The 13856-nt window shown below is 41.5% G+C and overlaps 1 protein-coding gene across 4 annotated transcripts in view; it reads right to left on the reverse strand.

Annotated features, from left to right (window-relative positions):
* Window positions 1-9828: 9828 nt before the first annotated feature.
* The window catches only part of LOC147890493 (isoprenylcysteine alpha-carbonyl methylesterase ICME-like), a 102364-nt gene continuing 98336 nt past the window's right edge, over window positions 9829-13856 (reverse strand). For 3 of the 4 annotated variants that reach the window (XM_087390417.1, XM_087390415.1, XM_087390418.1), the window contains 4 exons: window positions 11284-11349; window positions 11048-11191; window positions 10860-10950; window positions 9829-10474 (listed from right to left, as the gene is read on the reverse strand). In XM_087390417.1, the coding sequence (XP_087246543.1) occupies window positions 10313-10474; window positions 10860-10950; window positions 11048-11191; window positions 11284-11349 (463 nt within the window). In that variant the 3' untranslated portion in view covers window positions 9829-10312. Of the gene's footprint in view, window positions 10475-10827; window positions 10951-11047; window positions 11192-11283; window positions 11350-13856 lie in introns of all 4 variants that reach the window. The other variant, XM_087390416.1, reaches the window with a different exon arrangement.

The raw sequence follows: 13856 nt of genomic DNA on the forward strand, positions 1-13856 counted from the left end.
TCAGCGAGTCAGCTAGATGATGCTGGTTTTCAGACCACTTTTGGCTTTCAGAGTTGGAAAATTCAGAAGGGCTCTATGGTTTAGGCTGGGGTACCAAGTGTGGGACTTTGTATCCCTTACATGTATCAGGGGTGTCTGATCATGTTGTTGCAATAACTGAGCAGCCAAGTACTTCTTTGTGGCATTGTAGGTTGGGGCACATGAGCCAGAATGGAATGAAACTCTTATGCTGTTTGGGTTATGTACCGCATTTGAGTTTTTCTAATTTTGAATTTTGTGAGCACTGTCTCTATGGGAAGCAGACTAAATCAGCCCATAAAACAAGGGGAAAGAAAGAGCTTGAAAGGCTTGATTTGGTGCATTCAAACGTATTTGGTCCCATGCCTACACGATCATTAGGCGGGGCTAAATACTATGTGACATTCATTGATGATGCGGCTTATGCTATAGCTCGAAAGAGCGATGTATTCCAGGTATTTAAAAAATGGTTGTCTTTGGTTGAAAATCAGTCAGGTTGAACGCTTAAATGCCTACGGACTGATAATGGTGGAGAGTATGTCTCTCATGACTTTCAGCATTGGGATTAAGAGGGAGCTCACGTCCCCTCGTACTCTAGAGCAGAATCTAGTTACAGAACAGATGAACAGCACCATTTAGGAAAGGTTGCAATGTATGCTTTCCAATGCAAGTCTTTCTGGTGGTTTTTGGGTTGAGGCAATGAAGACTGCAATGCATGTGATCAATAGATCACCTAGCAAAAGTTTGGATGGTGGTATTCCTGAAGAGGCATGGAGTGGCAAGAAGGCCTCTTACTCTCATATGCATATATTTGGGTGTGAGGCATATGCACATGTGCCAAAAGAGCTTCGAAAAAAGCTAGATCCTAAGTCTAAGAAATGCATCTTTCTGGGTTATGGTGAAAGTGGAGAGATGGGCTATCGTCTCTGGGATCCAGAAACAAAGAAAATCATACGAAGCCATGATGTGGTCTTCAATGAGAAGAAGATGCATAAGACACCCATGAGGGATGTGGAAATGAGGAGAATCACTTTCCAAGATGTAAATCCCCCCGCATATGTTGATAGACAACAAGCTATCTATGCACTGAATGTGTAAGAAATGGTGCCACCAGGTACTCCCACAGGTACACAATCAAGGGAGATGATGGATCATCTATTGGTGGCAATGATGAGCCAAATGTGGCTAATAAGCAGGCAAGACAGCAAGCTAAAATGCCCTTGAGAAGAACATCTAGAGTGTCTAGACCGCCTGAGAGATTTGTTCCAGGGGTAGACTATGTGATGCTTACTAATTGCAGGGAGCCTTCTTGCTACAGAGAGGCTATGGTGCATAAGGATCAGTGCAAGTGGGAGTATGCTATTGCAATCAGAGATGAGTTCACTCATAAACAATAAGACTTGGGACTTGGTTTCTTTGCCACATGGAAGGAAAGCATTGCCATGTAAATGGGTCTACAAGATGAAGGTCACAGGTGATGATGTGCCGAAGTACAAGGCCCATTTAGTTGCTTAAGGGTTCAAGCAAGAGAAGGGTGTGGACTTTGATGAGATATTCTCTCTAGTTGTGAAGATGACCACACTTAGATGTGTACTTGGACTTGTGGCAACAGAGGATATGGAGCTTATGCAAATGGATGTCAAGATAGCTTTCTTGCATAGGGATTTGCATGAGGAAATTTACATGGTACAAGAAGGCTTTGAAGAAAAGGGTAGAGAGCATTTGGTTTGCAAGTTGAAAAAGAGTCTCTATGGCCTTAAGAAAGCGCCTAGACAATGGTATCACAAGTTTGATGCTTTCATTCGGTCCCAGGGTTTTAGAAGAAGTGAGATTGATCACTGCCTCTACACTATAAGTGTCAAGGGCTAAGGATAATATCCTGATACTATTGGCACTTTATGTGGATCATCTGCTATTGGGTAGCAAGAACAATTATGAGCTTGATGCATTGAAGGCCAAGTTGCATGAGGCCTTTTACATGAAGGATTTGGGACCTACATGTCATATTCTTGGTATGCGCATCACGCGTGATTAGAGTAGGATACTCCTTCGGATTTCACAGAAGGAGTATGTTACAAAAGTGTTGTAGTGTTTCAGTATGGAGGGGGGGAAGGCAGTAAGTACTCCATTGCCTCCATATGTGAAACTGAGTCAAGCAGATAGTCCCAAATTAGATGAGGAGAGGGCCATGATGGCCAAGGTTCCTTATGCGTCATCAGTTGGGAGTCTTATGTATGCTATGATAGCTACAAGACTGGACATTGCATTTGCAGTGGGAGTTGTTAGCCGGTATATGGCTAATCCAGGATAGATGCATTGGGAGGAAGTTAAGTTCATGAGGTACATTAAGGGTACTAAGGAGGTGTGTATCTGCTTTGGCAAAGGAGAGATGCGTGTATTTGGGTACACAGATTTTGACTATGTAGGGCATGTGGATAGCAGGAGATCCACTTCTGGTTATGTGTTCACCTTTGTAGGTGGTGCAGTGTCATAGATGTCTCATGCACAGAAGTGCATTGATTTGTCTACCATAGAAGCCGAATATGTTGCAGCCACAAAGGGTTGCAAGGAGGCTATATGGCTTGATTGGCTAGTGAGAGATTTGGGGATTCATACAGGTGTACCGACATTGCATAGTGATTCCATGAGTGCTATTCAGCTAGCACAGCGGTCTTTCATTCAAAGACCAAATACATTGAGGTCAGGTACCATTTTATCAGGGAAGTATTTGAGGACAAGTGCATAGAGCTTGTAAAGGTTCATACAGATGTAGCCTTTGACAAAATTATAGATCTTTCCAAGTACACTTCGGCAGCCAATGGATATGAAGAGGAAGAGAGGATTAGAAAGAATATTACTATCTCCTAAGACAATATGGGAGATATCTATAATTTCATGGAAGGCTATATAGTGGGTTTCTTTTCATGTGCTGAAGATGTGGACTATCATATTGCTAGTTAGGACCTGAAGTATGATGCTAGGGACTGGCTTTTGAAGTCCTTGAAAACAATTGTCATATCAATATATTTTTTCCCAAGTCCTTTACATGTGCTTTGGTAGTGCTTTGCATGTGCTTGTTACTGCTTTGGTAGTGCTTTATGACTACTTGTCATTTTCTTGATTGCTTTATGAGTGCTTTTCCACTGCTTTCTACTTGTAATGTGCTTTGCATGAAATTTACAAGCTCTTTATATGTTCTTTGTAACTGCTTTGAAAGTGCTTTAACATTGATTTGTGGCTTCTTGCCCACTGCTTTCTATTTGAGGAGTGCTTTACATGTGCTTTTCAGTGCTATGATAATGCTTTAGTGGTTCTTTGTTACTTATTTCTTTTTTTATTAGTTTGATAGTGTTTTAGCAAAGCTCCGTATGTGGTTGGCATGTTATTTGCATGTGCTTTTGACTTCTTAGATTCTGCTAAGAATTGCTCACCACTGCTTTACAAGTTCTCTGTATGTGCTTTGTGACTGCTTTGAAAGTGCTTTCACATTGATTTGTGGCTGCTTGTCCACTGCTTTCTATTTGAAGAGTGCTTTACATGTGCTTTGCATGTGCTTTGGCAAAGCTTTAAAGACCGTATTAGATAATTCGGGAAAAACCCAATTCCCAGAATGGCAGTTTTGAAAGAAATTGTAGCTCCCCTCAATGAAAAAACAGGAGAAATATGTGAAAATAGACTAGATAGCCATTCATGAAGTGTGAAATATCAACTACATTCTCAAATAATAAATAGAATATCAGTGTCTAAACTACGTTATCATCAACAAAATAATAAACTTTGAAACCCATTTGAGTTAGATTCATCTCGTGAGCCATAGTGATGTTCAAAAATACCTTCATAATTCTGGAATTTCCATTGATATTGAGACTCGCTTTTGTTGTGAGCATTCTCATTTGAAAATCTCCAAAACACCGTTTACAAAATATAGAGTGTAATTAATAACCATGAGTATTGCAATGAAAACGCACAGGCTCTTTAACTTAGTAAGATATGCAGTTGATGGAAAATCAAGATATGTAGTTGAGGAGAATGAATGCAAGATATGTAGTTGATGGAAAATCAATGGGCAATGACAAGCATTTGATGTAATTTAGGTGGCAATGACAATCATTTATTGTGCACTTTCAATTTTTGGACTGACTATCATTATTGTAAAATGATAACTTTACATGTCATGTTGATTACTCATTGCAAAAAAAAAAAGTACACTTTAGGATGGAAACATAACAACTTGTTGATACACCATTGAAATCCCTGAAATAAATCATGATTCCAAAGAAACTCTCAACCACTAGCAGAGAATGGCAGTAGGATAATGGCAAAAGTGCCAATGCACATGTGAGTTTAGGATTCCTTGTGCAAGTTTTCAGGTCATGATATGAGATTGGCACCACTACCATTCTCCACTGGTGGCATTCTCCACAGAGATTGGCACAATTCCATATGATCTCTGCACATGGGAGTTTAGGCTTCTCAATGACATTTCTTAGGGCCTAATAAGAGATTGGCACCACTGCCATTCTTCACTTGTACAAATGTTTACCCTACTATTCTAGGAGGGGTATTCCAGTGATCATAGGAGAGTGGTGTCCGATTCCAATCGACATGTGAGTTTGACGATCTCAGAGACTGACACAATTCCATATGATCTCTACACAACGGAGACAGTGATCACTACATAAAAGAATGCACATGTGAGTTTAGGATTCCTTGTGCACCACTGCCATTCTCCACTGGTGGCATTCTATAATGGCAAAACTACCAATCCACATGAGTTTATGATTCCTTGTGCTTGTTTTCAGGTCATGGTATGAGATTGGCACCACTACCATTCTCCACTGTTGGCATTCTCCACAGAGGATTAACACAATTCCATATGATCTCTACACAGCGGAGACAGTGACCACTACATAGAAGAATGCACATGTGAGTTTAGGCTTCTCAATGCCATTTCTTAGGGCCTAATAAGAGATTGGAACCACTACCATTCTCTTGTACAAATGTTTACCCTACTATTCTAGGAGGGGTATTCCAATGATCATAGGCGAGTGGTGTCCGATTCCAACCCACATGTGAGTCTGATGATCTCAGTATAATTATGTAGGTGCCACCATGAGTTTGGCATCACTGCCATTCTCCACTAGTGGTTGTCTAAACAAACTAAACCTATAGATTGACATTCCAAGGCCTAATAAGAGATTGACACAATTCCATATGATCTCTACACAGCGGAGACAGTGATCACTACATAGAAGAATGAGCATGTGAGTTTAGGCTTGTCAATGCCATTTCTTAGGGCCTAATAAGAGATTGGCACCACTGCCATTCTCCACTTGTACAAATGTTCACCCTACTATTCTAGGAGGGGTATTCCAATGATCATAGGAGAGTGGTGTCCGATTCCAATCCACATGTGAGTTTGATGAACTCAGAGATTGACACAATTCCATATGATCTCTACATAGCGGAGACAGTGATCTCTACATAGAAGAATGCACATGTGAGTTTAGGATTCCTTGTGCATGTTTGCAGGTCATGTTATGAGATTGGCACCACTACCATTCTCCACTGGTGGCATTCTCCACAGAGATTGACACAATTCGATATGATCTCTACACAGCGGAGACAGTGATCGCTACATAGAAGAATGAGCATGTGAGTTTAGGCTTCTCAATGCCATTTCCAATTCCCAATTCGGGGAAAAACCCAATTTCCAGAATGGCAGTTTTGGAAGAAATTGTAGCTCCCCTCAATGAAAAAACAGGAGAAATATGTGAAAATAGACTAGATAGCCATTCATGAAGTGTGAAATATCAACTACATTCTCAAATAATAAATAGAATATCAGTGTCTAAACTACGTTATCATCAAAATAATAATAAACTTTGAAACCCATTTGAGTTAGATTCATCTCGTGAGCCATAGTGATGTTCAAAAACACCTTCATAATTCTGGAATTTCCATTGATATTGAGACTCACTTTTGTTGTGAGCATTCTCATTTGAAAATCTCCAAAACACCGTTTAAAATCTAGTGTAAGACTCCAATAAATTCCCTAGCCTTGAGCATAAAGTACCATTGTAGTTCCAAATAGTGTAGAACACGGTCTCGGCATTCTGGGTCACCCAAGGGCTACCAAGATTCATGATGGGGTCCTATAGCGAAGCTCACTGCCCACTTCCCCTCCTTGCGAGCCATGTCCTACTACTATATCAAGGTACACCTCTCCTACACTTACAGGGGTGTAAGATCCTCCTCCCATAGATATATCTTGGTGATCCCGTAAAGCTCACCCATGACGCAATGTTGCAAGATGAGCCTGTGTGTCCTTGAAGTGAATAACGAGGGGCTACTTTGGTTGGGATCCCTCCCTACATGCCAGGCAATCCCTTTTGGGACCCCTAGGATAGAGGCCACAAAACTAGTTGCATCGTCAATGGGTGTAACAGTTGTGTGAGGAATCCCTCGAACTTTGATGTTGAGAGCCAATAAGGCTCTCTGCCTACTGTTCTAGAATGTGACCAAAAGGTGGCTTTTGTAGGCTCCCATCTCACGATGTCCACCCATCTAGATGTCTCTTGTAGTTTGCATGGTGGCTATCTAGGCCTCTACCATTAATACACTACTCAGGGCCATCGCCGCCATACCCTAGGATATATGATGTCGCGGACCTACTCTTGTATGGTTCGAGCATGTTCCTGTGTTAAACGAGCCTGCTCCTATGTGAAGTGAAAAACCCCTCACGTGCATAGCCAATGAGCCTCTAACATGAGAGACTTCCATGCATCAGGTGGATTGCTCACCTAAAGAGATGGAAATGGAGCTAGTACGAATTGGGGTTGAGCGATGGGAGGTGGTTGAATGAACTGAGGGACAGGGCACGTGGACAGAGTGGCAAGAGTAGGGTGTGATGAGGGACTCAAGGAGGGTTAGCAAGGTCCAGCTATGGAGGGGATTGGTGGCTGAAGGGAAGAGGTGATACAAAAGTGGTATACTATTGGGAAGCATGGAATATCATCCCCAAAGAGGCTGACATTAGTGTTAAGGTTGGCACCAAACCTATAGAGGCGAAATGAGGTTGGAGCTACTAAGGTAGATGATGTTGTGGCGTGCTATCAGCCTGAAACCAGCTCTGGTTCCTTTTGTTCATATAGTCAAGTTGGGCTATTTTTGTTGTTTCTCTTCTTTCTTGAGCTTCTATTCCTTCCCCTTAGCTTCATCCCCTTTAGCCATGCTATTGTTGTCTCTTCTTTATCCTTTCCCCTTATGTTTATATATTTTTCCTACTTCCTCTTGTCTTCTTAAGGAGGGCAATAGGGCACATAACCCTTTGTGTCTCCCATTTCTAAGGTGGTGCTATGAAAAGATTATTGTAATCAAGAGGTCTCTTCAAAAAAAGGTTTGGTAGAGTGGCTTAGCAAGAATTCTTATCAAGGTAAGTTGACAATGTAAAGATACTTGAACTTAACATGGTCACAAGCAATTGATGCAATTTGGAGAAATATTGATCTGGGATAGGTCCTTCTACCTTCTATAATCAAATGTGTGGATTTGCCCATAGGGGCTTGGGACAGTCCCACGAAAGCAATGTAGGTATGGCGCAAGCCTATGACAACAATAGGGACCTCGAACAGGCCTATGGAGGCTTGGATAGATTCGAGGAGCAACTGCAAATGCTCGAACACATCCTGGGGGGTGGAGCTATCATGCAACCATAAAAGGGGACTGCAATAGTCCTACGTCATCAATGTGGGCCTTGTTCTAAGCAGACCCGAGGGATAGGCGATAGCGTTAGAATAGCCTCGAGAGGGCCTTGAGCAACCACACGACAGCAATGGTGGTGTGTAGGGCCATGAGGACCTGGAGCCGAGGGAGAAGGTATGGAGCACGTTGAGGGGAGCAGTGAGCTAATCAAGAGAGGGAACGATCTAATGGAAGGAGGGGAGCTAGGCGTGAAGGTAGGCAAGGGAGAGAACAAGGTGAGGAGGGAGTAGGGTAGGGAGGTAGGCGTGGAGGTGGGAAGGAAGCAAGGCACGCGCGCACACACACACACAGAGATGCTTTTGATGTTCCATGGCTAGATTTGGGATAAGTATTTTATTTTTATTTTTAAAGTATTTAATACTTTTATTCTTTGGTATGTAGAGAAGAGTAATGCAATGGAGGGGATTGCAAATTTCCAAGCATTGCAATCTTCCCTATTCATTCCAAGATTAAAAGAAGCGCCTTGCAGAATTCTCAAAATTGCAATCTTCCCTATTCATTCCAAGATCAAGGCAATGTAGCCAAGATCCAACAAGAAAAGTTGTCGTCCTCGATGTACCAAATGATGTTATGAAGCTAAAAAGATATAAACTAAACCATTGAACCTAGTACTTTCACATTTTCACAACACATACTACTATATTTAGGGTTTGCTATAAAATTTTATTGTTATTATATTTTGAAGTTTCTTCCAACCCATGGTTTGCAAGAGGTGCTAATATGCACCTGCATAAAATTCTGGCAAAAAACTTGCCTCCAAAGCCCTCATTTATTATATTGCATCTTGAGGCCACTGTTTGCAAACGCAGTGTAATGGATGAGGGGTCTAGAGGCAATTTTTTTACAGGAAAACTTATAGTGCATGCTGTTGCATCATCGTGGATTTTGTGTACCAAAACGAATTGCAAATTTGACCAAAAGTTTTAATGGATCCAAGCCCTAATTAGGGTTTTCACAGATACAAACTTGGTTTTATCTTTTTAATAGATTTTGAGGAGTGTTAATTGTTTTTCTAAGGTGACACCTTGGAAAGAAGGGTTAACAACATTCTATATGGTTAGAGTGTCAAATGTGGATGTTCGTTCAAGCAAAACATCCTTTTTTGTGCAGCATTTAGCTTTACATTTAGACACAATCATGGCAAATAAAGATATATGGCGCAACATTAAGTTCTACACGGCACAAATGGTTTCATTTTCAGAAACACTAGGTAGTCACAAATCCTATCAAAGTGGGAATGAGACCTTTGCTAATATTAATTTGAGAAGAATAACAATGCTCAACATTCAGCCTCTAGTCGGTAAACAATAAGATTGGTATCTTCTTTCCTAGGAACAACTAGGGTTACCCTTCTAGAATTGGCAATATCACCATTCAATTGGTTGGTGCAAATGCTCACGTTGGGCAAAATGCTCTTTTGAAATGTATTTCAATATTAATATGTGAGTCCTTGAAAAAGAGCACAACATGCTAAGCAGACTGAATAGCGTGCAGAGAAACTGCCATCTTGCTGATTATTAAATAGCATTGCCTGATATGCAGAAAGGTTATTGGCTTCCAAAGCTAACTTTTCTAGTGCATCTATGACGCTGATGCTTTGGCCTTTGATGCAGATTTGCATGGCCATGTTATATTCTCATCACTGCAGTAGGAAATACTTCTCATCTTGTTTCCGGAATGTCCAGTATTGGAAGCTTGTGGTCTACACTGGATGAGTGGTTGAAATCTTATTAGGATCTTCAATATGACCATGAAGAGGGTACTTCTGCTATAAGAATTATTTGGCCTTGTGCAGGAGATATGTGGAATTCAAGAGGAGTGGTAAGCTTTTTGTACTAATCTATGTTTCTAGAGGTTGCTTTGCAGATCATACAGATTATAGACAAATCTTAAGGGAAGCAAAGTGGAGTTCTTGTGCAACATGCTGGTGCACTGAAACAGATTGGGGGGCATTGTGATTCTACAGAAGCAGTACTAGTCTCCACGATTTTATGATTTTTGCACAGAACTTTTAGTTCACCAATCCCAATCTCAAGATATAGAGCCTTTGCATTGAAAACGTGTACTACATTCAGATCTTCTTCTTGATGCATTTGTATTTCAAGTTTAGATTATTCATCCAACATTGTGATCGTGAAAGCCAGCAGTTCACCTGGATCTCGGAAGTTTTGCCGATTCCAAAGTTTCAGATCTGGCATATAAATATAAAAGCTGAAACATTGTCCAGCAGGCCATCCCCAAGGCAAGTCAGGAGATGTCTGTTTGACAATGTACACCTTAATCCTACGAGCACCCATATGGTTCTCTTATCTTTAACAGCAGAACGGCGCAGTGCAGGAGTGATTATCCATAGAGCTCAGCATCAAGTCGTATATGATGAGCAAGAGAAATTGTTTATGAGTGCCTGACACATTTGGAGGTAAACAGATGCATCTCTACATCATGATGCAGTGGGTATGTGTGAGGAATGGCATATCACTGTTCTCTCATATCACAGCAAGCCAAAGACACCACACAAGTGTAACCTAAGTTAGAAAGGGCTGACTCTGTGAGCTATTTGTAGAAGACATTCTGGAACCAGTCTTCTTCGAGGGGTCACTGAAGCATCCTTGGCTTGGGCTTCAGCATCACCCACATGTACAATTCCAAGAATATCTGCCAAAAGTGCATCATAACCACCTCTCATGGGATCCTGCAAGAAATGAGTCCCATCATAACGCAGAATCCTTTCTCTGTCAGAGTTCTATGAGTAAGAAACAGTGACAGAACCCTCACACCAATCATTTAGCATCAATTGCACAAAGACTAGGTAGATGTATCGAGTGTGGCCACCCATATATATGAAACAATGTGTAGGTAAGTGTACAGAGTATGGCCACCCAGATACATGAAACGATTAACTGGGCAAGTTGAGCTACATTTGGCAAGACCCTCGGGCAGATTATATACATGAAATTTTACCTAGTACAGAAGATGTAAAATTCATTGCGGTTGTAGCTTTTCTTGACGAATCAGATACAGGAAACATAGAATACCACCATTTACCATTCCAATTATTGTTCAGAGGGATTGGGAACCTGTATAAATAGATCTGTATGTGTCTTCCCTTGATAAAGTCTTGTGGTTGCTTGTGCACCAATAGATCTGAGGATCTCTGCAAAAGATATACTGGAAAAATAAAGGTTTAGAGTAAGTTTATATTCTTTGCAAGCAAGTAAAAAATGCAATTTTCAAAACACAGATATCAGCACACAGTAGAAATTACCTTGCCTCACATGGAATAGAATAATCGGCTGTTCCATGAAATAAATAAATGGGGGGTAATAGAGAGCCAACATTTTTACAGGACAAGCCCTGCAAGAAAAGCTCTGGGGAGTACTGGACAAAGGATTCCTCACCTTCCATGATACTGAAGCCATAAGTAAGCCTGAATTAGTTCCGATCAAGGTCTCTTGACAAATATATAAAAATGAAAGAAACTACAATATGATTCCATCATACCGTAAAAATAGCTTTCGATACAATCCCCTCTTGTGAAAATGATCTGTCAATTTATATAGATTGTATCTGCCAAAAACAAAACAGAAAAAGGCATGAGTATGCATTTGAGTACTGTTGGAATACTTCAAGATATATTTACAATTCTAGCTGCATTTTTCGAGCTAGAATTTTTCGAGCTGTTTATATATGTTTACATATTCTTGACCCCAAAAAAAATCACAACTCGGATATTATATATTTTCAAGACTATAATATATATGATGTACAAAAGAGAGACATGAGGAAAAATACCACTAGGGCTTGAGATGGTTTCTTGCTTCTCAGTGGTTGGACCAGTAGAGCTGATAAAGTCAGATTTTCAACAGTACAGGTAGATGAATTCAAGAACATGCCCAAATTCACCACATAAAAAAGTGTAGTTATAGCCTCCTGATAGTCATCCACGAGACAATAAACCATCTTCTAACTCCATCATACATAGCAGGAACTAGCTACAATGGCATCCCCACTGATGTTATCAGTGCCCAATAGTGCATGTGCAGCTTTCTATTAACACATGCTCTCTCTCACAAACACAGCCCCCCCCCCCCGGGCCCTTCTACACACACACACACTTTTTTTTAGTGAAATCTTTTATTTCTATGTGGGAAACCCCAAAAAGAGGTAAAAACCCACCAATAAGTACAAAGAAAAAATTTACAAGTAAAGCCTCAAAGCAAAATTCATGAGGCAACCAAGTAAAAAGTTACAAGATCAAACTGGTTTCAGATTGTTGCTTTGTAAAAATTGATGCAGTGAAGAAAAGAAACTACACCATCAGTAAAAACCACCTGTTTTTGCCCTTGTGATTCTTCTTAATATAAGCTAGAAGTCTGAATTTTTGAATCACAGGGTCAAAAACCTGTTGCAAGATAGGATGAAAAGACTCCAGAGAAAAAGAAGCATCTGCATGCTGAACAGAAAGAGACTCTGGCACAGTCTTCACAGACATAGGAACTGGATTAATATCTCAAATCTCTGAAGAAGGAGCATCTGACGAAAGAGCTACATCAGATAAATCAGGACTCATCATGGCAGCTTCAGTCGGGATAGCAACCTGAGAGAGAGCATGCGGATCATCCTGTAAAATCCCTCTGCAAGGGGGGCACATCCAAATCCTGAGAAGAAGGGGACTGATGGTGCTCAGCAGGGGTACGATCCTAAGCTTCTTCAGCAAGAGAAAGACTGGCCTGTGATTTATCTACCTTCCTCCAACAATGCTTCACAGCAGTAGAAGAAGGCTTCTCCAATGAAGCCATAGCAAACACCGGAGGAGAAGGGAGAGTAGCCTTGATAGCTGAAGAAGGAGCAGGAGGAGTGGGCCTAGATGCAGAAGGGCAATCACATGCAAAATGACCAACTTGTCGGCACTGATAACATGCAGTGGGAAAAGATGCAAAATGCAGCTTGATGCGCATCGGATGGGCAAATCCCAAATCAAGATCTAGAGTAGATGGCACGGGCTGCATCATATCCCACAAAACGCAGAGGCAAACATCACGGGAAGCTTGCAAGAACTCCTGTCTCAGAACATGAAGAGGCCTCCCCAAAAGCGCTGCAAGAGTAGGAAGATGTTGAAGAAGAGGCACGCGCAGCGCTTTGAGAGAAATCCAAACCGGACAGTGTGTCAAAAGGATAGCAAAAGGATAGAAAAGTGGATCCCAGGGCATCACATAAGCAAAGAAACCAACCCCAGGAACACCAGCACAACTGACAAGCCGCTCCACCACATCAGTCGAAGAACAGTGGGCATAATAAAACCCTTTGCTCAGAAAGACAAAGGAGGAAATACAATCCGGACCCACTGTTGCTTCAACCCAACGACGAAGATGAGCGGCAGAAAGAACCCTGCCCATGAAGTAGAGACAGACTCCAAACTATTGAGCCTGTCGAAGACCTAAAACCAGAAGGGCAAAATCCAATGAACAAACAAACGGGGAATCCGATGAAGGAACATCTGTGACAGAGGCTGAACATAACTGGCGCAGAAGATCCAGCTGAAGGGAAGAAGAAGGGACATCTACAAGATCAAGCTTTGCCGATTTGAAAGAGGATGAAGAAGGCAAAGCACCGCGCTTCCATTGAATGAAAACTCGGCAGGAGGAACAGAGGAAGCGGAAAACACAAAAGAGGTTTCGGGAGGAGCAACAGCAAGAAAAGATGGAGAGGAAGGTGATGGCTTCAAGGAGTGTACAGATCGCACAGGATCAACGGGGGAGAACTGAACAGAGAAGGGACTGTAGGCTGAATCAAGAGGCGGGGGGGCTGTACGGACGTCCGTACAGCCACACCTCACGTAAGAGCATACATTCATACAAAGGTTTGCGTACTTAGTGTCAAGTTAAAGCTCCCGAGATGTTGGGCAAAATGAGCCATCATGAAGCCTAGCATTTTGGGAGAAGGCTAATCAAACAATGGTCCACAAACTCTTCATCCAAGCTACAATGTCTTGTGAAGTGAGAGTTTCATTTTCGTCTCTCTCAAATAAAAATCGTAAGAGAGAGAAAATTATTACAACAAAAAGGGTAGCTGAT

Source organism: Dipteris shenzhenensis, chromosome 19 (assembly GCF_047967505.1).
Source record: "Dipteris shenzhenensis isolate YYH24624 ecotype China chromosome 19, Dip_SZ_1.0, whole genome shotgun sequence".
NCBI lineage: Eukaryota > Viridiplantae > Streptophyta > Polypodiopsida > Gleicheniales > Dipteridaceae > Dipteris > Dipteris shenzhenensis.